This window comes from Sprattus sprattus (assembly GCF_963457725.1).
Source record: "Sprattus sprattus genome assembly, chromosome: 9".
In the NCBI taxonomy this organism is placed as follows: domain Eukaryota; kingdom Metazoa; phylum Chordata; class Actinopteri; order Clupeiformes; family Clupeidae; genus Sprattus; species Sprattus sprattus.
The window spans coordinates 15,193,064-15,213,498 of record NC_137928.1 but is presented as its reverse complement, the minus strand read 5'-3'; the positions used below and the strand labels follow the sequence as shown (position 1 = coordinate 15,213,498).

The following is a 20,435-nucleotide window of genomic DNA, read 5'->3' as shown; positions in this document are numbered from 1 at the left end:
TGTCAACATTTGACCACTTTTGATATTACCAGACCTATGCTTATTGACCTTGCAAGTTCTAGGCCTACCACTAACCTTTGAGTAGCCTAGGTTAGGCTGCAGAGCAATATCCTAGGAATCCAAGGGGCAACAAGAAGTCCATGACCTCCCACTGAATTCCACAGGCACAGCATGGGCACAAGCACATTATTGTCTGGGAGGTGTCCTGATCTAAACAGTTTGAAAGGTTGTCAACCCATTGTAAAACCTGTCTATAACCACTGTGGTTTAAACAGCCTTCACAGTCTTAGGTATTTTAATGTATGTAGCCTATTAATGTCGGAATCATTTTTTTTTCTCTTTATGCAGCCCCACTTAAACACCGCAAGTTTAAGTAGGCTACAGCTGGATAGGCAAATGGGAAAGTGACAAAATAAATACCCCAAAAGCAGAGAGGAGTGACCTCTAATAGGTTACTTTCAGTAAAGGTAACACTTGCCAGAATAACATTATAAACATATTATACTGTCAATCCATAAAAGTATTTTTTGGAAAGTATGGGATTTCCTGAACTTCAAACGTGGCGCTTCGTCCATTTTACAATCTGGGAAATCCCCACCCTTCACACGCCAAAGCGAGGCTGCGCCTATACCACCGGCATTCCCAGAATGCACCGCGGCCACACCAGCGAAAAAATACTCCGGTAACTGGCAAGGGCCGACTAAAAGGAGATCTTAACGGATAGCTAACTACTTGTTCGTTTAAAAGTATAATAACGTATATTGCTAATATGGCGGACAACGAAAAACTGGACAACCAAAGGCTGAAGAATTTCAAAAATAAAGGTCGCGATTTGGAGGTAATGTGCTTTCACTCCCGTTGGGAGGTCTCTTTTCTTTTCGTTAGCGCTATTTTGCTGCTTTGGGTTCCGCTGTGACGTCGTTTGTAATTTCCAGGATTTGGAACTTTGCACCCAGCCCAAACCAGGCCTCTGCTGGTTCGCATGGTTTGTAAAATTGGGGCCTAGTTTCCAATTTATTGGCCTGATTATTCATCTTTACTCAACACGTGAAACATTATAGCTAACTATCTAGCTATGATTGGCTAAGTTACCATTGCTAATGCAAGCAGTCTCTGCCCTTCCACCCAAAACGCCCTGCTTGGGACACCCCTTTGAAGGCGCAGTGATGAGGATTAAGCTAACGTATTACTTAGAATAGAAAGATAGACTCGATCGTTCGATGTAACACAAATAACACTTATACACAAGCCCATGTAATCTACTAGTTATCGTCTTAAGAAATTCATATCTCGGTATAAGCCCTCGTTCGATGGCTAGCACAACAAGCTTGTTGGTGGTCGTTTCATTAGGTTGGCTAGATAGCTAAAGCTAACGGTAGCATAGAGATCAGTAGTCAGAAAAGCCCAGCCACGCTAGCTAGCTTGCTACAACACGATAACGTTAACAATTTGCTAAGCGTCGTGCCATGGTTTTCACAAACGTTTACGACGTGCCAAGCTCGTCGAACATCTGTAGGTTCTGATTGTCGAAATACTTATACTGTTGATTAATCATTCCCTCAAAGATAATCTAATGTTGACAAACCATACCAGTTTAATGAGAACACTGATCGCAAACTTAAGTAGCTAGCAGGCTAATGGCAAGATCAGAGATGTTCTTAAAGTTCCTTATAGAATATCTCTGGTAAAATGGGGTTAGGCTCCCCATCGCTAACGTTAGCCTATCAAGGCACGATCACCGTTACACGAAGGAAGTGTATTATTTGGGATTCTTTGTAAGCAATATCGTGTTCATATGAAGTTTGTTGTATATATGAAAACGATTAATAGTGATCTCTGATATCTATTTGTTGACAAAATTCTAATAATAGCTTGATGTTGACCCGTGTAGGCGGGTATGCAGCGTTGCTAGCTAGCTAACCACTTAGCCAGCTAAAATGGGTTAGCAACTAGATTAACAGCTGTAACGTTCACAGTTAGCTAGCTGTCCATCAGTGAGCTATCATTAGCTAAGAAGTGTCTTTATTAATTGTTGACCAGCGTCTCCAGTTTGAGGCAGAGAGGCATTGTCAGGGGAGTGATCAGCTTAAATGTTTGATGAATTGGTTTAACGCTTACATGTAGGCCGAGTACTGAATCACGGCACTTCGGTTTTTACAAATTCATTTCCGCAAGAATATGCAAGTGTATTTGCGCCGCAGCATTCGGCCGTTGAATACCGTAACCTATGCAGTTACTTGTATGTTAACACTTAGTCCTACAAAATAAAGCTTCGACTTGTTATCTGATAGATGAACATTAAATATAATCGAATAGGGCACAGGGCAATGATTATCTTAAACCATTGACCCACTGACCCAGACACTCTGCTATTAAAATATTAATCAGTCTGTCTTCAACATGAGTTGATGGTCTCCTTTTATTGTGTGCAATGCACATAATCGAGATCTAGGAAGAGCTCAGCCACTTCGTTCCCAGAAGAACGTCTGTTGTCTTCTCTCCAAAGGAAGAGATGTCACAAGACAGTGTCGAAATTACCTAGTCCTATCCGATCAAGTGACAGCCATGGTAGCATATATTAGAGTAGAGTATCAGGACGTTTCTATAATTGTTATTTTGAAATGTACTATGATCTAGTAGGAAATCATGTTTTGTATTGAGAATAATGCTTTGATTGTTCAAGTTGTTTTTCCCCCTTAAATTAGTTTTGTATGTCACTATGGACCACAAGTTTCCGCTAAATACCATAACCTAGGTATATACAAGAATCCAATAGATATCTAGATACATAGGCTAAGATTCAGGGACAATACAATTTAATATGCAAGAAGTTGGTGCGATTCTGTTAGCCAATTTGATAAAAGTCTAATTTGCCTACCTTAAAGTAGATATGTAGCCTATCATTTCAGCATTACATGTCATTGTTTTTTTTTTTTTTTTTACATTTCCAATAGACACAGACAAAAAAAAGAAGACTTACTGTATGAACAAACATTTTTATCTAATGTCTAAAAGCTGAAGTTTGTCTTGTGCACCCTGCCTTACTTTGGCAGTGCAATTCATGAAGTTTGCAAAGCTCCTCTTACACTGAAAATAGAATTATATCTAAAGACAACTATAGATTAGTGTGGCCCCTCAGCTCAGCTGCTGAGCTAAAGCCATTAAAAACGGTCCATTGTTATGCGTAGCCGTAGCCTCTGCTTCATCTACATGTGCACACTACCCCCCTGAAGAAACTTTGAAGGGTTTGCAGAGTGACATGATCAGAGGAACCTATGACTTTGCTGTGCATGGGTTGGTCTGGAGGGGTGTGCATGACTGCTTACACTTTCATAAACAAGTAGGCTACTAACACATGTTGTGAGAACCCCGTTTAGCTAGCAAGTCGCTATCACATCAGCATTGAGAGGTATGGAATATTAGCCTTTGTCCCCAGTTAACAGATTAGTTAACACACAGCCAAGGTTATGTTTGTTGCAAGCCTAAGCAGCTAATGTTGGCTTCATCCTGTAACATTATCGGTTACCTGTTCTACCTGTTTGATGGGAATGGTGCGTAGACTGACTGATGATTTGACCCCATCCAGTGTACTGCTTCAGTTCTTGCACAGCAGTTTAGTTTATAGGTTAACTTTAAAACATATAAGCTTTAGAACCGGGCCATCACCGGTTAATTGTACATTTACATCGATCCAGGGGTCCAAATACCAATGTAGTCATATCTTTAGCGTTAGGCCTAACTGTTTTCCAATTTGCATTGGTCAATTGTTACACCCCTACCATAACAACTTTCACCCTTTTTGTCTCAACAACACAGCTTATAGCCTATTAGTTAAATAAAACATGCATCTGAGGCTTAAGGGCTGTCTGTTGGTGTGTTGTACATTTTGTTAAACATTTACTATGTGTGTGTTCTATGGATAGATGGGGAAAAAATACAGCCGTATTAAGATAGTGGAACAGTGTGTTTGAATTGAGTTGATCTGGGATTTGACTAACATTACTGTAATGAACAGCATAACATATTAAAAAAAATGATTTAGGCTTTCTACCTTTGCTTTCTTGAAATTCATAATTTTACCTCTACACAAGAACATGCAAAGTGTGCTTGCTAAGTAGCAGTACAGGATCACTAACACAACTTCACAGATCAGACATGGGAATGAAAGCAGTTAACCGGAAATGGTGACAAAAGTGTGTTGAACAAACAATACAAGAACTCATACATCGATGAATAGCCATCTCTATCATTATGTTAGTCAGTCTCCTCTGCAAGTACAGGGATGCACACGTATCACATACATGTGCATTCTCTGTGTCTCTTAAACATAGCTGATTTTTGTTAAACAGTACACTTCACACTTTATGAGAGCAGTCTGTCGGTATAATGTTGTATATTCTGTTAAAGAAAATATATTTGCACATGTGGCATGAAGACAGATGGGGGATGAGCACGGTATTGTTATAGGGAACCTGCGCCAGTTTAACAGAGTTGGTGGTGAACACGCATAGTTCAGGATGTGTTCAATCAATGGAAACCATAGCAGTGCCAAATAAACAACTAAATATGAGTCCTGAGAAAAGAGGTCATGTGGCTCAATAACTATTTTATTATCCAGATTTTAAAACATAAGTCTAAATACAATTATTAATAAATAAATGCCCCATTCTGCTGATTTTTATTGGTGTTATTGAAATGAAATTGAATGGCTCATTTTCCCCACAGCCATTCACCGTTTTGGGAAAAGTGCTAGCCTAGCAACCCAGATCTACACGTTCGCTAGTTAACTTGTGTTTTTTACACACTTCTGCTTTTCAAACAGAGATAAATTACTTTTGAATTTCCAAAGGAAAATCTTGAGAATATGCCTAACACTTCATCCACATGGTACTTTACCAATCACACAACCTTAATATAGCTTCTTGAGGTTTGTGTTAAATATTGATTACCATTAATCTGGTTGATCAGCTACTGTGCAATAAAGTAAAATCAAAAGTTGACCTTTTGGTCTTTTTAAGTGCGATATAGTCTGCTTAGATGGTGAATCTCAAACCCCCAGAAACATTTCCAACAGGGCGTTTTGTCTGCAGTGCAGACAATGACAAACCCAGTAGATATATTTACATGTCTCTGTTCTGGCACGTCTAGCAGGCAATTAAAAAGCACGGTTAAACGAATGTCTATCTCGAGTCACACCATGATTAGCTTTTGTACAAGTGCTATGTGTGTGAGGAAAAACGTCTCACAGAAATGTGCATGTCCCAGTTTGTGCTGTTTCCCTGTCAGGTGATTGATATATGAAGAGTGTGTGAGTGTCCGTATCTAGGTTAGTGACACATAGCATACTGACATTCCTGGGACATCTTGCCTGCTCCCTGGGATCAAAGGGGGTTGCTTGCTCATATTAGTCATCCTTGCCACATGCACGCCGCTATGTGTTTGTCAATGACCACAGCCGATTCATCACTTTCAAATCTGACTTGTTAGTTTGGATATGATTGCTGTCTTAAGACAGGAAATACCGTGTTTGTTTTGGGCCTACAGCATTTGCCTCATTCTGGCCTTCTGCACTCTGTGTTTCTCAAGCCTGTCTCTCTTGAAATGTAAATCATTGCTACCGAGTTACATCTGTTCCACTCCGTGCTAATGCGTTGCATAACCTGTCTCTTCTCTCTTTTCCAGACTATGAGAAGACAAAGAACTGAAGTTGTTGTGGAACTGAGAAAGGTAATAACTGTTTCATACATCCTTTTACTCTAAGCAGCTAAGGTTGGCTGCTTTCTGTAACATTACCTGTTACCTGTTAGATGGTAATGGTGCAAAGACTGATTTCACTTAATCCAGTATACTGCTTTAGTTCTTGCACAGCAGTTTAGTTTATAGGTTAACTTTTAAACGTTTAACTTTAGAAATCAGTGTAATTTATGTCCCGGTATTAGTGGCTTATTATTTCAGCTGATTTATTTTGGTCTGTCATCTTGCTTCAGAGCAAACGGGATGAGCACCTCCTGAAGAGGAGGAATGTGCCTCAGGAAGACATCTGCGATGACTCGGATGTCGATGGAGATTTCAGATCGGTGAGCGACTCCTGCTCCTTGTTTTGTTGAATTCTCAATGCTGGGACTGTCCAGCCAGCTCTCGTATTGATCCTCAAACTTCATTCACTCTGTCTCTCTCTCTTTGCAGCAAAACACCTCTTTAGAAGCAATAGTACAAGTAAGTCTGAGTGCTGTTTCTTTGACTTGTTTACTTCTCTGAGCTGTGATGTTAGTCAGACATCCTTTATAAGGTTTCGGACATATCCTCTTCCATGTAGTATGCCCATGTCTGCTGTTTTGCTCAGAATTAGGCACAGTCTGTAGTAGTGAAAGTCTAACGATCCAGTGGGATTGACATTAAGCCTGGCAGTTCTCCCCATGGCTATTCCTGGTGACGGCCTGTACATCTACTCCTATGCTGCACATAGTGTTATATATTTGCACATAATGCTGGAGCTTGAAAGTTGGAAAGTAGTTTGGCATCATAGATTGTAGTTGAAGGGGGAAGAGTGAGCGCTAAATTATGCATGGCAAACACTCCTCTGAGCACAGCGAGATAAGGATATGCACACTGAACGCTCCCAGATGTATCTGTTTTAAATCCATCTTGTTTTAGTTCCACGTTGTTGTGTGTGTGTGTGTGTGTCTCTCTCTCTCTCTCTCCTGATGGTTAACACTCCTACCTGTTCCTTTTTTCAGAATGCCACCAGTGATAACCAAGGGATTCAGCTAAGCGCAGTGCAGGCTGCTAGGTGAGTGGCTGGCACGCCGGCGACAGGCTATGCGCATGCAGAACAGACGTAACCATGGCGCCCCTAGCTCTCTAGCATTTCGAGAACCCATTGTCGAAAAACCTCTGCGGAATGCTGTTGGGAGTGTGGGCGGCGTGTGCTCGCAAGTGAGCACGAGGAGCGTCTTGGTCCGCCCCACTGCCCTGCGCAGGGGTCACCTTAGTCACGCGGGTGGTGTGAAGTTAAGCCTGTTTCCCGCACACAAGGGCGACTGTGGCCATGAGTCCGGTGCTTAAGGGGTCAAATGTCTTATCAGCATTTTTTTGTTTGGACAAACATCTGTTACTGTGGGCGGTGGTGCCCATGTGATGTGGATTTAAAAGTGATGAATCTGTGTGTTCAGGGTTGGGATTGATTCTACTGTGCTGTTTTTAATACTCTCTCTGCAGGAAGCTGTTATCGAGTGACCGCAACCCACCTATTGATGACTTGATAAAGTCTGGCATTTTACCCATACTAGTTCACTGTCTGGACAGGGATGACAAGTAAGCGTCGGTTCTCACAGTACACATGCCTGTAGATAACCTGCATTATTATAAAAACACCTATGACTGCAGTTCTCATAGAACCTATTGATAACCTACATGTTTATGAAACTCCAATGACTGCAGTTCTCACAGTACTCATACCCATAGATAGTCTACATTATCATAAAACTCTTATGACTGCAGTTCTCACAGTACACAAACCTATAGATAGTCTACATTATTATAACACTCCTATAACTGCAGTTCTCATAGTACCTATTGATAAGCTACATGATCATAAAACTCTTATGACTGCAGTTCTCACAGTACTCATACCCATAGATAGTCTACATTATTATAAAACTCCAATGACTGCAGGGACTGGAGCTTTGCTCCTGCATTGACAATGAATGTTAAAGCGAACTTCACTCTTGTGGTTTATGAGTACGCGCCGTAACCCTTGATCCTTCTGTTTCCAGTCCATCTCTCCAGTTTGAGGCAGCCTGGGCTTTGACCAACATCGCCTCGGGAACCTCGGAGCAGACTCAGGCTGTGGTGCAGTCCAGTACGTACCCCACAGCACCGCACCGCACCGCAGGCACACACGACTTTCTAGATCTGTGTCTGTGCTAAACACGCATGATTTAATTGGCACAGCTTTCTGACATGTCTTTAACCATTTCACTCCTTCCCCTTGTCTGCTCTGTCTTAGCAGATGCTGTCCCGTTGTTCCTAAGGCTGTTGCACTCTCCTCACCAGAATGTGTGCGAGCAGGCTGTGTGGGCTCTGGGTAATATCATAGGTAAGTTCTGGCGCTGATGTTCTCAGTCATGTTCTGATGGTGTAACCATCTTGGTTCTAGTAGAAGGACAGCAGCAAGTCTCAGTCTTTACTCTGGTGCCTCTTTTTATTTATAGCACAGGAATCACCCAAAGGTGCTGGTGGTGGTGGTTGTTGTAATATTATGTGTGATGATATTGCCACATATTCTGCTGATACTGAAGAGCAGTTTTACCCAAATGAAATTCTGGCAAACCATATTTATTATTTAGCCTTTCATTATATGTTAAACCCCCAACTGGTGGAATGTGAACTCTGCTATGACATTTCCATGTGTTAGTGGAAAAAGACCCTCAAGTAAGCGTTGTACTGCATATCTTTGAAAGACAGATTTAATGGTCAACTGTCAGTGGTGATGCATAGACAGCACGATTGTGCTGCAGAAAATGGGTTAAAATTAATAAAATGAGAATTAAGAGCCTTTGCGCTGAGGGTTATTTGTACAAGAAATATTGGCACAAGATGTCTGCCTCTGAGCTGCAACCTCTTGTGTCACTGCCCTTTGGGCCACCATGAAGCTTCTTTCCCATGAGCAGCTAATGCTGCGGCCTTATCATTGGCCAGTTCTGACGGTCAGTAATTATGATCATATTAAAAACCTAGGTAACAACAATAATATTTATAACAATATTTTGTTCATAGAACTTTTTTTTTAACCAGAGTTTTACAGAAGGTGGAAAATAAGAACCAGTAGTAGCGTGGTAAAATGGTGACCTTTAACCTCCTGTGCCCCCCAGGTGATGGGCCCCAGTGCAGAGACTACGTGATCAGCCTGGGCGTGGTGAAGCCACTGTTGTCCTTCATCAGCCCCTCCATCCCCATCACCTTCCTCCGCAATGTCACCTGGGTCATGGTCAACCTGTGCCGCCACAAGGACCCCCCACCCCCCATGGAGACCATCCAGGAGGTGAGGACACAGGGAGAGTGTGTGTGTGTGTGTGTGGAGACATTAAGCTAAATCTGTTTTATGTGCTTATAACTGCCCAAGGATGTTAAAGCTTTAAAATGGCTAGGGAGAACATCTTGAGCTGAAGGGATGAGGCTGTGTCAAGCCCCACACCTAATCCACTTCCAAATTGTCGAAAGATTCCTTTATAGTCATCAGAGGGTCACCAGAGTGTATGAGAGAGCGAGTATAAGCTGTCCAAGTTAGGCCTAGTGGGATCCATTTAAGACCGGCTAATAACACTGTCTCACTGAACTAATCGTGCCTTAGAGACACAGCTTAAGAACTATATTACTTTGTATTCATTTAGACACTCTTATTCACCTCTTTCTTTTTTTCTCTCTCTCACAGATCCTGCCTGCTCTGTGTGTGCTGATTCACCACACGGATGTGAATGTAAGTACCTCAGAGAAGACCGTCACCCCGTTTGTCTTGAAGTGCTTTTAGTGCGACAGGCATGACTACCTGCGCTGATTAATGCAGTAGGTTAATTGTGTCCTTGTATAAGTGCCCTTTTGGCCAACGCTCTCTTACTCAACATACTGAGCTTGGCCTGTGTTTGGATCCTCATATTCACACTGTACTCAGGCTGCCAGCTAAGGTCACATGCAACTCCGTACAGAGGAGAGGCGTATGTTATAGCGATGGTGTCAAACAAATGGCCTATGTTGAAGAATAAAGAACCCACAATATTTGACGGTTGCTTTCTGATTCCCAATGGGCTAGATCCTGGTGGACACCGTGTGGGCTTTGTCCTACCTGACAGATGCAGGCAACGAGCAGATCCAGATGGTCATTGACTCAGGCATCGTCCCACACCTGGTGCCCCTCCTGAGCCACCAGGAGGTCAAAGTTCAGGTAAGCAGACTTTGGTCCCTTATTGTTATCTCACTGGGCGGCGGCTGTAGCGGTCCACTGTGCTAACGGGCTAATAGGTGACATGAGCTCTGAGTACTTTTGGTGCGTAGAATGGCAATTTAGATTAGAATGTGTGTTGCCCTTGTGTCATGTAGAAGAACCACACTAATCAACTGTTGCAGACATCGGTACAGATTATATAGAGAATCACTGGGTACCACTCCCTCAGATTTCAGCACAAAGGGAATTGGAAGGGCTGTGCTCAGCAGTAGGATTTTAAAGCTCTGGTGGAGCAATACTAGGAACTCTGTGTGTGTGTGTGTGTGTCTCTGTCTCTGACTGACTGACTGACTGACTGTCATTTTGTTTCTTTGGTTTTGGCTTTGATGCCATGGCGAGACTAATTGTCAAGTCTCCAGACTGATTTTGCATACAGATTCAGCATGTTTTGCTTATTACATTATATCCAAACCCTAGGGGTTTTGGTTTGAGAATTAAGTATTGTGATCTAACCATATAGAAAGTATGGCAAATGGACATTAAAGTATAAGTTCTATAGAAAACACACACAAAAAATTATCATGTTCAGTATTAAGTTGCAGTGTCGACTTGCACATCTGTGTACCAGTTGTATACTCAAAGCAAAATGAATATGCCTACCACTGCAGAGTTCTTTTATATTAAGCTAAGAAGGCAGGGTCTGCATTTCACATTTCTCGATTTGCACAGGGTCATGGCTGTTCCTCACAGTATTCGTCACTCCTGCAACTTCAGCATTTTATATGGCACACACATTTATCAGCAAGACATATGTCAACACATACATAAATTGGACCATACGTATGCATAAATGCCCCATACATTTATCAGCAAGACCTCTCTCAACACATACATTAATTGGTAACACATGAATAAATGAGACCAGTTGAGCAATCTGTCCTGTCACATCAAACAGTTTCCATCTACCACAACACTCTCCTACTGCGTGTAGCCGCAACAGCTTATTGGTCCGATTGTGGGTGTGTCTCACTGAATCGCCTCGTGAAAATGTGTAGCTTCTCCGACTCCTCTCCATTCCATACACCACTGTGGAACCCTGCACCCAGTATTGGCTACAGTCTGACATGTGAAGCTATGATTTAATGAAGGGGAATTAATGTAAAATTCTAATTTAGTAGTCAATTATTTTATTGTTACTGATAAAACAGTTTTTTTCTTTCCTGTCTATCTGTTGTTGCGGAAGAAACAAATTGAGTTACTTCTGCAGCTGGTTAGCCTACTAGCTAGGTAATTATCCCTTACCTACCCCACTCCCACGAGTGCTATATTGCTTATATAAAACAATTCTACAGTCAACAAATGAACATTTCAACGCGAAGTTATTGATTTAAAAAGGGTTTATTTCGCCCTTGTTTCTCCGCAACTAAAAATAGTTCCATTGTCAACGTCTTGGTTTGGAATTATACGAATTTTGAATTTACGGTTATCATCAATGCGCTATAGAATATTTCATTGCGGAGTGATTTATTATTAGCTGTGAAAAGACCCCGTTGGTATGTTGACGGATAATCTATAGCATGGAACGTCTCTCCGATCAGAAACGGCTAAATAACGCGATAGAACCCAATTGTTTTATAAGGCATCACGCACCAGTTACTTGGCAACCCAGACAAGTCTTAGTCTCAGTGAGGATGGTTAAGGCAGCACACACCCGTTACTTGGCAACCCAGACAAGTCTTAGTCTCAGTGAGGATGGTTAAGGCAGCACACACCCGTTACTTGGCAACCCAGACAAGTCTTAGTCTCAGTTAGGATGGTTAAGGCAGCACACACCCGTTACTTGCAACCCAGACAAGTCTTCGTCTCAGTGAGGATGGTTAAGGCAGCACACACCCGTTACTTGGCAACGTAGACAAGTCTTCGTCTCAGTGAGGATGGTTAAGGCAGCACACACCCGTTACTTGGCAACCCAGACAAGTCTTCGTCTCAGTGAGGATGGTTAAGGCAGCACACACCCGTTACTTGGCAACCCAGACAAGTCTAAGTCTCAGTGAGGATGGTTAAGGCAGTACACACCCGTTACATGACTGGACTTGCTTTTCTTGTGGAAGTGTTGTCACTGTGAACAGTTTTTCAAGTGGATGGGGACCGAGGATTTTGGAAATGAGGTGAAGAGACTTGGTGCAGGTGTGAGTGGTGTTTGTGAGTACATGTATAGTATGGAAGATCTCAAGGTTGCTCAGACGAAATGTCCACTAACAGTCCACTAATGCCCAATTATACACATGGACACATTGACTATTTACATTACGCCACACTAGGTATTGGTAAAGAACTAGGCTAATTCAGTAAAATAACAAGGTAACAAACTGTCCTCACTGACGAGACCTCAGCCATGTTGAATATGCCCCTAAGGTGTGATTTCTCATTCTCTGATACCTGATACCAGCTATGATCATATGAAGACTGGCAGTTTTGTGACCTTTAGTCAAGCATCCGTTATGAAGTGCAAAACATTAGCCAGTGTATTATCTGATTTCAAAGACATCTAACACCAGCACAGGGAAACACAAGCCCAGGGTGAACCTTTCAAGTCTTTCCCCTGAGGTGTCGTTTCAGTAGGTCTCTCGCTAGAGTTGTGATTTCTGGTGTCAGTCTTGTGGCGCAGTGATGACTCACGAAAGCCCCAGAGGTCAATGGATTGCTGAGCTTATCACTGCCTGGCTTTCTACTGTTTCTACTTTCTACTGTTACCTCGTTCAGTCACTGTTACCTCGTTCAGTCACTGTTACCTCGTTCAGTCACTGTTACCTCGTTCAGTCACTGTTACCTCGTTCAGTCACTGTTACCTCGTTCAGTCACTGTTACCTCGTTCAGTCACTGTTACCTCGTTCAGTCACTGTTACCTCGTTCAGTCACTGTTACCTCGTTCAGTCACTGTTACCTCGTTCAGTCACTGTTACCTCGTTCAGTCACTGTTAACTCGTTCAGTCACTGCGTCCTCTGACCTGTGGATTCCCTCCCACAGTGTTTAGTGGCATCTGTTTGGAAGATTGTATTCATAATTATATTATTATTCATAATTATATTTTATTTTATAAGTGTAATATTACCTTCAACTACCACTAGATGCCACTGAAAACTACACACTGTACCTTTAAATGTTTGTCTGCTATTTCTGAATTTTTTTTAGGTATATAATGGGTGTATTTTGTCTACTGTTCCTGCTGTTTTTTGAAAGCAAAGCCCTAACCCAATGCAGAGAAGACTGAGAATATTTCCCAATTTCAGCATCAAGATTTCCCAATTTCAGGGAGAGGTCTACTCTCTAAGATACAGATACTGACCACACAGTTGTGTGTCATAGCGCTGGTTTCATTGGCCAAGTTTGATAGAGCCAAATTGGACATGTAGAAAGCAACGTGCATATTTGTTCTCTTCAGCAAAAAGTTAGAAATCCAAACATTTCAACTAAGTATGTAGTTGAGTGCTCTACACTACGACTGGGTTCCATTTAGATCAGTTAGTGCGTGTCGAAATGATGGATCATGTATTGTGTGTCTGTGTGTGTGTGTGTGTTAGTGTGTTAGTTCAGAGTGTGTTGATTGAGCTTAGATATGAGTAGACAGACCCTTTTCTAGCAGGCTGTATAATAAACACACTGTAGCGTGTGTGTGTTCAGTGTGTAATTAAATCTGTCCATGTCTGACGGTAGCTGCCACAAAACAAGTCGCTCTAATACCCCACATTGGTCAGTATTTGGGCATTTTCACATGCCCTGTAAGTAGGTTAGACACAGAACTCGTCCATGCGTGACGCAGTGAATGAGTCCCTAACAGCTCCATGAAAGTGTTCTAGATGAGTCTTCTGCTGGAGTGTGTGGTGTTCTCTCTAAGTCGTGTGTTTCCTCCCAGACTGCCGCTCTGCGAGCTGTGGGGAACATCGTGACCGGGACTGACGAGCAAACCCAGGTGGTCCTGAACTGTGATGCCCTCGGCCATTTCCCATCTCTGCTCACACACCCCAAGGAGAAGATCAACAAGGTAAGACATGACACACACACACACACACCCCTCACTCAGATCACAACTGCAACTTTGGCGATAATGAATCAATGATCATTACCCTTGCTTCGCCAAGCTTCTAAATTCCCATTCAATAAATGCCCTTGTGACAATTACATTAAAAAAAAAACATTCAAACCAATCACAACCTGAAATACCTAATTTATCAGAGAAATGTGTTTTAGTCAGTAAGAGGTTTGAAATGACTTTACATTTGGTTAATTAAACCTAGCCCTGCAATGGAACAATCATCAGGGACCACACAGTGACACCCTTACTGAATACCTCTGGCTTGCTGTTCTCTTGTTCTCTTCTAGGAGGCAGTGTGGTTCCTGTCAAACATCACTGCAGGTAACCAGCAGCAGGTACAGGCCGTGATCGATGCCAACCTGGTGCCCATGATCATCCTGCTCCTTGACAAGGTGGGTCTAACACACAAACTCTAGTGTTCCCCTCACATCTGTCCTCAATTGATGCATGCTAATATATGTTAAATATTCTATTGGTTATATGCACATGCAATTTGTGTTTTTTTGTGTGTTTGTGAGTGTGTGTGATATGTGTGTGTACACGTGCCTGTACACGTGCCTGTACACATGTTCTAACATGTATGTATTTGATATTCTAGGGTGACTTTGGCACTCAGAAGGAGGCTGCCTGGGCCATAAGTAACCTGACAATAAGTGGCCGCAAGGACCAGGTGAGTTGGCAGCGCCTCAGACCTGTGTGTGTCTGTTACACTGCAGTATCCAGCGACCTGTCAAGAGTCGCTGTTAGCTGCTGTACATGGAAATTAAATAGTTAATCTAGTGTACTCTTGCCAGAGTTTGTGCACATAATGTAGCAGTTGGCACATATAAAAGTAACTTTAGCCATGAGAGTGCCTGTATTGATTTATATTTTTTTTGTTGAGTGACTATTGAAGTATTCTCTTTTAATACAGTCAATGTATTTTCATATAGAGTTGATGGTATTGATGCTTTCCTATAGCGTAGAGTGGTTGAGTTGATCATGTACTGTATGCAGACTGCACAGATGTAGTTTTTTGGCATATATGATGATGGAGGTATTTCTGTTCTCCCATTGACTAGAGAATGACGGTGCTGATGTTTTGGTATGGAATGGAATGGAGTGTGGGAGTGCTGATGCTGTGTGTATGTTGCGCAGGTGGCCTATCTTATCCAACAGCAGGTCATTCCGCCATTCTGTAACCTGCTGACGGTGAAGGACGCGCAGGTGGTCCAGGTGGTGCTGGACGGGCTCAGCAACATCCTCAAGATGGCGGACGACGAGGCAGAGACCATTGCCAACCTGATCGAGGAGTGCGGAGGTGGGTGTAGCGGAGATGGTGCACACAGGCTGCTTTAGGCGTCCAACGGGTCGGAGAGCTGTTCATGGAATGGGCTGTAGTAACTATAGCAACCGTAGTTCTCCAACGCTCTGAAAACACAGGAAATCTAATCAAACCAAAAGGCCCTCCGTGACTTGATTTGTGGCTGTATTCAATGAGGCTGTATTCAATGATCAATTTGTTTCAGCTATCCTTTTGTTTTGTACTGAATTTGCCGTTTTTAAGTGCCTTTATTCACTGGTTAGACTGGTGTTTGGCAATCGGCACCATTGGGTTCTCTGCCAACGTAATGCACATGGTAACACGATGCTTGTTGTCTGTCTGTGGTGTATTTCTGATGTGGTGTTTTCCACACCCCTCTAGGTTTGGAAAAGGTGGAACAGCTGCAGAACCATGAGAACGAGGACATCTATAAACTGGCCTATGAGATTATCGATCAGTTCTTCTCTTCCGATGATGTAAGTATTAGTTATCATCTTGTTTGTTACAGAATGTGCTCACCATTAAGGCTTTTGTTATGGAAGGACTCTTGACCCAGCTTGACATATGGCAAAATGATCATTGCTATTCAAACATTATGTGAATGACCCGTTTCCATTTTCGACTAAGTATTCAGAACTTCATGATGTATGGAAGGCATTTAATATAGAAATAGAGATTATTATTTTATTTTTTACAAAATGGAAGTAAGTTATGTAAATAGATAAATAATAATAAATAAATAAATTATGTTTATTTTATTTGGTGACTGAATAACATGTAGCTTGCCGTTTTAAGAGGTACTAATTCCTTTTTTGTTTGTATATATATAGATTGATGAAGACTCCAGCTTGGTCCCAGAAGCCATCCAGGGTGGAACGTACGGGTTCAACTCCTCCACCAACGTGCCTGCGGAAGGGTTCCAGTTCTAGACAGCGTCGGAACGTCTGGAGATTTGTTGGCGATGCAGCACTCTGTTCAACATAAAAAATAATTAGGAGAGAAAGCGAGCGAGAGAGAGAGAGAGCGAGAGCGAGAGTGTGAAAGAAATTAGATCCATTGTGCTTGGCTCATGGGATCCATAGCTGCATCTAACCCGAGAGAAATTGTGTGGATTTCGTTTGGCATTCCGAGGAAAGAGGTCCAAATGAGGTTTTGAGACGGCGAGTGAGTGCGAGTGAGTGGCTACTATATGTTGCAAAAATCAACCATCTACACTGAATGCGTTGAGAGACATTTCGTGAAAAAAACTTCAAACACAACAAAAAGTTACCAGATGTGTCTATTACAAGTTTTTCAACAAACAAACAAACAAAAACCACACAGGAGGCGAGTCGAACAGATCTGTCGAAACCTCTTGGGGAATGAACCAAGACATCACAACCGATCCAATCTGGAGGCAAGAAGCAACGCAAAAAAAAACTCACGTTGACATGAATCTATAAAAACTGGACGAACTTGAGACAAAAAGAAAACAAACCAAACCACATCACACCTTCTGAGGTTTCCTAGACCCGAGGGGAGGGGCCACCCTGGATAGGCTCCTCCCCCTCCATGGCCACGCTGCGAGACTTGTGTATGAATGGACTCATTAATGCGTATGAATGGACTCGGTGAAGATGAGGCAGATCTCATCTCCTCTAGTGAAACCCTCCACGGATACTTAGGGCCGCCTCCATCCACCGACGCGGGCCCCGGAGTCCAGCGGTACCCGCATGTGTCGCGTGTGCTCGAGAAATAAACAAAACAAAATGGACGATTGGTGGTGTGTATGCGCGTGACTGGGGTGTGTGCAAGGAGAGACCGGATGGGAACGCATGCAGAGAGAGTCAACGTTTGAAAAGCGAAACAAAAAAAAAAGAAGGAAAATGAGATCGCAAAACATACAAACAAATGAGGAAAATAAAATAAAGATGTAATAATACCAAGAAATACCTAACAGGAGTGGAAGATGTGGAGAAGAAGGGTATTTAAAAAAAAAGAAAAAAAAAAGTGGAAAACCATTTGTCTTTGAAAGGAGAAAGCTGATCTAATCGAAGTCCTGGAGAGGAAAATAAATGACACCTCTTTTATCAGTTACAACATCGACTTTAAACAACAACGTCATCACAACTTTTGTTTTTTCTTTTTAATTCATGAGTTAGTATTAAAATCAACACTGGACAGTGCTGTTGGACAGACAGACAGACGGTAGAGCCGTTGTGGTGGTTCCGGGGGCTGGCTAAAAGCCCCAGTGTGTACCTTTTTATTTCCCTTTTATTTCTCGGCTTTTATTTTTTTCAACGCTTGTGTAGAAGTGGACATTGACGCATCATCTATGCCCCTCCCCCCTGCACCCCGCCCCCTTCCTCTGAACCCCATGTTAATTTGATGCTGTGAAGTCTATGACATCACCTTTACCAACCAAACGACTTGTTTTCCCTCCTGCATGGCAAATTTCATTTGTTTTCCTTTTTCTCTTTTGGTTTCCTTGGAGCAAAAGTGACTGTATTGTTGCCATAGCTTTAAGCTTACAAAATATCACAGGGGGAGGGATGACGAGATATGGCCATTTTGTGTAACTTTGTGGAACATAATCTTTGCATGTGCTAAACTACAGCATAGTTACTTCTAGGGGTTTTTAGTTTTGTTAGGGCTTTGTACACAGTGTAATATTTTCATTTTTAGTCAACTGTGCTGTTGAAATGTCCCACGTCTCTTCTCTTCCTCTTCCCTCATCACCCCCACCCCCTCCCTTCCAGCCCCTTTCCCTTCCAGACTTAGTTTCTGATTTCACAAGTTCTGAACAATTTTTTTGCACATGTACGGACGACTGAGAGGCCTCAAGTCACACGAAAAAGGTGGTGGTGTGGTTAGATTTCATGATTAAAAAAAAAATTCAACCAACACCGCCGTCTATATGCATTATACAATTACAATCTTAATTTTATACCTAGATGAGCTAGCCAGAGCTAACCCATACTGAGCCATGCCAGTGGAGTCACAGTGTAAGAAATGAAGAAAAGAAAACAACAAAAACATAAAAACACAAAGAAATTATTTTCCTCGACCTAGAGATAGGCCTGCCTCGTTTTTTTTCTTCTGTTTTTTTTTTTTTTTTTTTTACAGTGCCCCTTCCTCAGGGGATGCTGCTGAGCGTTGGCAAGGTGAAGAGGCTTCCCACACGCCTGGCTCTCCAGAAGTAGTGTGGTGCCTTCTTTTCTAGAGCACAAAAAAAACATGCATGTACAAAAAAATGTGCTGTACTTAAATATATCCCCAGAGTTCCAGTCGCCCCCACCCACACCCCCCTACCCCTCCCTGTAGGATGCCCCCATACCCTTTTGTTTGTGTTTAAAAACCTTCAGAACACTGTAGAGATGGATTACACTTTGTGTGGTCATAACCTTCTGTTGGACATAGGGTCATATTTTTTTGCAGCATTCCTTGTTAGCAACGTTTCCAAGAAATTGGTGTAGAGGAAGAGCTGGTTTGCTTAACCTGTTGGATTTTGGCTACAGGCTAGGTTGTCTTTGGTGAAAATAAATATTGAAGCGCTATATTCAGAGTTCTGTCCTCTTTGCTCAAATGACGACGATCTACATTTTTTCTGATTTTATGTCTGTGATCAACTGACATATTTGAAATAGGAAATAAAGATGTAGGCAGCCCATCAGGTCTCAGGAAGTATAGATGTAGGCATCCCATCAGGTCTCTTCAGGAAGCAGAGATGTAGGCAGCCCATCAGGTATCTTCAGGAAGTAGAGATATAGGCATCCCATCAGGTCTCAGGAAGCAGAGATGTAGGCATCCCATCAGGTCTCTTCAGGAAGCAGAGATGTTGGCAGCCCATCAGGTCTCAGGAAGTAGAGATGTTGGCAACCCATCAGGTCTCAGCAAGCAGAGATGTAGGCAGCCCATCAGGGCTCTTAAGGAAATAAAGATGTAGGCAGCCCATCAGGTCTCTTCATTATGGAACAAGGACACTTGCACAGACAATCCATGAGCTTAATGCAGAACTGCAACAGAGGTCCTTTGTGAATATTTTGTGGAGAATGTCATCCATGGATTTGCTTTGTGTTGCTTTGGCAAATTTATATTCTAGGCAGCATCAAAAGTACTGTCTGTCTGGTAAATATGTGCTTCATGGGTCGTCACTCCAGTGCCAGATGGCTGAGATGAGAGAGAGGAAAGTTTAGAGGAAGGATGTGCTAGAAAAGGAAAATGTTCAAGTGACGTTTCACTGAATGAGCGCTGCTTTCACAATAAGGGTTTCTCTCCCTCAGACGTCATGCTTTCAGATAGAGGTAACTGAGGCCTAATCAAAACCCAATTTCAGTTCCTTAAAACAAAGCAAGGACTTTGTGTATGTATACTATTTTATATATACATATGCTTTTCAGGTTAGTCAAAGCCAAACTCCATAGCCATGAACTGTTCCACATCTTGAGCAGTATTGTGAAGCACTATATATAATAGTATATATATACTCTGTGTGTGTATATAAATGAATACATAAATATATATATATATATATATATATATATATATATATATATATATATATATACAGTATATATATATATATATATATATATATACAGTATATATATACTATTATACATAGTGCTTCACGATATTAATACTGCTCAAGATGTGGAACAGTTCATGGTTGTGGAGTTTGGCTTTGACTCTTTTCCTGCTGTACCTCATGTTAGGCTAGGTCCTAGTTCTGTTCATGAAAAAAAAAAACTTTCCCCCTTGGGCAGCTTTCTACACGACAAGTTATGATAGTAACCGCTAGAGGGCGCTATTGAGTCACCCCCACGTACACAGTAGATTGTGATAGTTGCGATCATAGAAACACTGAATATCTTCCTGCGCTGAAGATGTTGCAGTCTAGTCCTGTTTAATACTGTAGTGTGTTATATTACACGTCACTATTGTAGGATTTAATTAAGGCAAAATTGTAGTAAAGTGTATTTACTGTTTAGCAGTCAAGCCACCAGGTGGCAGTAGTAGTCTGGCGTGGGTTATTGTTGATCTGGGTTTGTTAGTTGGAAGTTTCCGGGAATGCTAGCAGTTCGATAGAGCCACCTGTATGAAGATGCTGTACTGTTGT

The 20,435-nt window shown here is 42.1% G+C and overlaps 1 protein-coding gene across 1 annotated transcript; it reads left to right on the top strand.

Annotated features, from left to right (window-relative positions):
• The first annotated feature begins 660 nt into the window (after positions 1-660).
• Positions 661-18,873, top strand: kpna4 (karyopherin alpha 4 (importin alpha 3)). The gene is made up of 17 exons (XM_080845364.1): positions 661-838; positions 5,683-5,727; positions 5,988-6,077; positions 6,187-6,216; positions 6,738-6,790; positions 7,219-7,314; positions 7,776-7,861; positions 8,012-8,098; positions 8,874-9,043; positions 9,434-9,478; positions 9,809-9,940; positions 13,855-13,983; positions 14,322-14,426; positions 14,633-14,704; positions 15,172-15,334; positions 15,719-15,813; positions 16,168-18,873. Exons 1-17 carry the CDS (start codon positions 770-772, stop codon positions 16,264-16,266), a joined length of 1,566 nt encoding a protein of 521 aa, XP_080701490.1. The 5' UTR covers positions 661-769; the 3' UTR covers positions 16,267-18,873.
• The last annotated feature ends 1,562 nt before the right edge of the window (positions 18,874-20,435 follow it).

Bases quoted from the DNA above. Each gene is read 5' to 3' on its own strand.
- kpna4 (XM_080845364.1), top strand. From the start codon at position 770: ATGGCGGACAACGAAAAACTGGACAACCAAAGGCTGAAGAATTTCAAA. The intron at 6,217-6,737 runs GTAAGTCTGAGT...TCCTTTTTTCAG, and splicing joins CTTTAGAAGCAATAGTACAA to AATGCCACCAGTGATAACCA. The intron at 9,044-9,433 runs GTGAGGACACAG...TCTCTCTCACAG, and splicing joins CCATGGAGACCATCCAGGAG to ATCCTGCCTGCTCTGTGTGT.